At 45.3% G+C, this 1,473-nt stretch overlaps 1 protein-coding gene across 4 annotated transcripts in view; it reads left to right on the top strand.

Moving 5' to 3' along the window:
• The window catches only part of IFT52 (intraflagellar transport 52), a 57,404-nt gene that overhangs the window by 14,376 nt on the left and 41,555 nt on the right, over positions 1–1,473 (top strand). For 3 of the 4 annotated variants that reach the window (XM_037743352.1, XM_017542222.2, XM_017542224.1), the window contains one exon: positions 310–381. In XM_037743352.1, coding sequence (XP_037599280.1) covers positions 310–381 — 72 coding nt within the window. Of the gene's footprint in view, positions 1–309; positions 527–1,473 lie in introns of all 4 variants that reach the window. The other variant, XM_017542223.1, reaches the window with a different exon arrangement.

Below are 1,473 nucleotides of genomic sequence, written 5' to 3'. Positions count from 1 at the left end.
AAAAAAAAAAAAAAAAAAATTATTCATTCCACACTTGAACTTCCTTTATGCTAGGAATTCTACTGAAATGTGGACCTAGAATATGAACCCCTTCCTCAAAAGTCACAAGAGAGGAAAACTGATTCTGACACTTTAATGTTAACTTCTGCGAGATTCCAAAAGATGTGTGGGTCTACTTTTATTTTTTAAAATTGTGTCTTGAAGTCTCCAAAATCCTTGCATCCAGTTCATACTTACTATATTAATGAATGCACTGTGAAATTCTCAGAGTTTTTTTTGTTTACTAGATTTTAATTTTTCTTGTTCAAGGGAAATTAGCCGAGCTGCAGGAAAGGCTGTGCCTGGAATCATTGATGAGGAAAGCAGTGGAAACAATGCCCAGTGAGTGTGTTTTCTGATGCCACATGAGGAGGACGTATCATTTTGAAGAGTCTGCTTTTTCTAAATGAAAAAAGTTTTTGTTTCTGGTTAAAAAAATAATCAGAATGTGAACAGTTCAAGAGGAAAAAAGTAGAAGCTCTGCACTGTAAGTCCATGTTCCTCCCCCAAAGGTAGTCTTAATAATATAGTATTCAGGCCGGGTGTGGTGGCTCACGCCTGTAATCCCAGCACTTTGGGAGGCCGAGGTGGGCGGATCACAAGGTCAGGAGTTGGAGACCAGCCTGACCACCATGGTGAAACCCCGTCTCTACTAAAAATAACAAAAATTAGCCGGGCGTGGTGGCGCGTGCCTATAGTCTCAACTACCCTTGAGGCTGAGGCAGGAGAATTGCTTGAATCCAGGAGGCGAAGGTTGCAGTGAGCCAAGATTGCACCACTGCACTCCAGCCTGGGTGACAGAGTGAGACTCTGTCACAGAAATAATAACATAGTATTTAGGCTGGGCGAGGTGGCTCATGCCTGTAATCCCAGCATTTTGGGAGGCCAAGGCAGGTGGATCGCCTGAGGTCAGGAGTTTGAGACCAGCATAACCAACATGGGGAAACCCCGTCTCTACTAAAAATACAAAAATTAGCCGGGGGTGGTGGCACATGCCTATAGTCCCAGCTACTCGGGAGGCTGAGACAGGAGAATCGATTGAACCCAGGAGGTGGAGGTTGCGGTGAGCTGCCATTGCACCATTACACTCTAGCCTGGGGAACAGAGCGAGATTTTGTCTCAAAAAAAAATTATATTTGTTATATATAATAAAGCATAGGCCAGGCACGGTAGTTTACCTGTAATCCCAGCATTTTGGAAGGCCAAGGCAGGCGGTTCACCTGAGGTTGGGAGTTCAAGACCAGCCTGACTGACATGGAGAAACCCTGTCTCTTCCAAAACTACAAAATTAGCCAGGCGTGGTGGCGCATGCCTGTGATCCCAGCTACTTGGGAGGCTGAGGCAGGAGAATCACTTGAGCCTGGAAGGCGGAGCTTGGAGTGAGCAAAGATTGCGTCATTGTACTCCAGCCTGGGCAACGAGTGAAACTCCATC

Source organism: Cebus imitator, unplaced genomic scaffold (assembly GCF_001604975.1).
Source record: "Cebus imitator isolate Cc_AM_T3 unplaced genomic scaffold, Cebus_imitator-1.0 Scaffold141, whole genome shotgun sequence".
Taxonomy (NCBI): domain Eukaryota; kingdom Metazoa; phylum Chordata; class Mammalia; order Primates; family Cebidae; genus Cebus; species Cebus imitator.
This window is presented reverse-complemented; position numbering and strand designations above follow the sequence as displayed.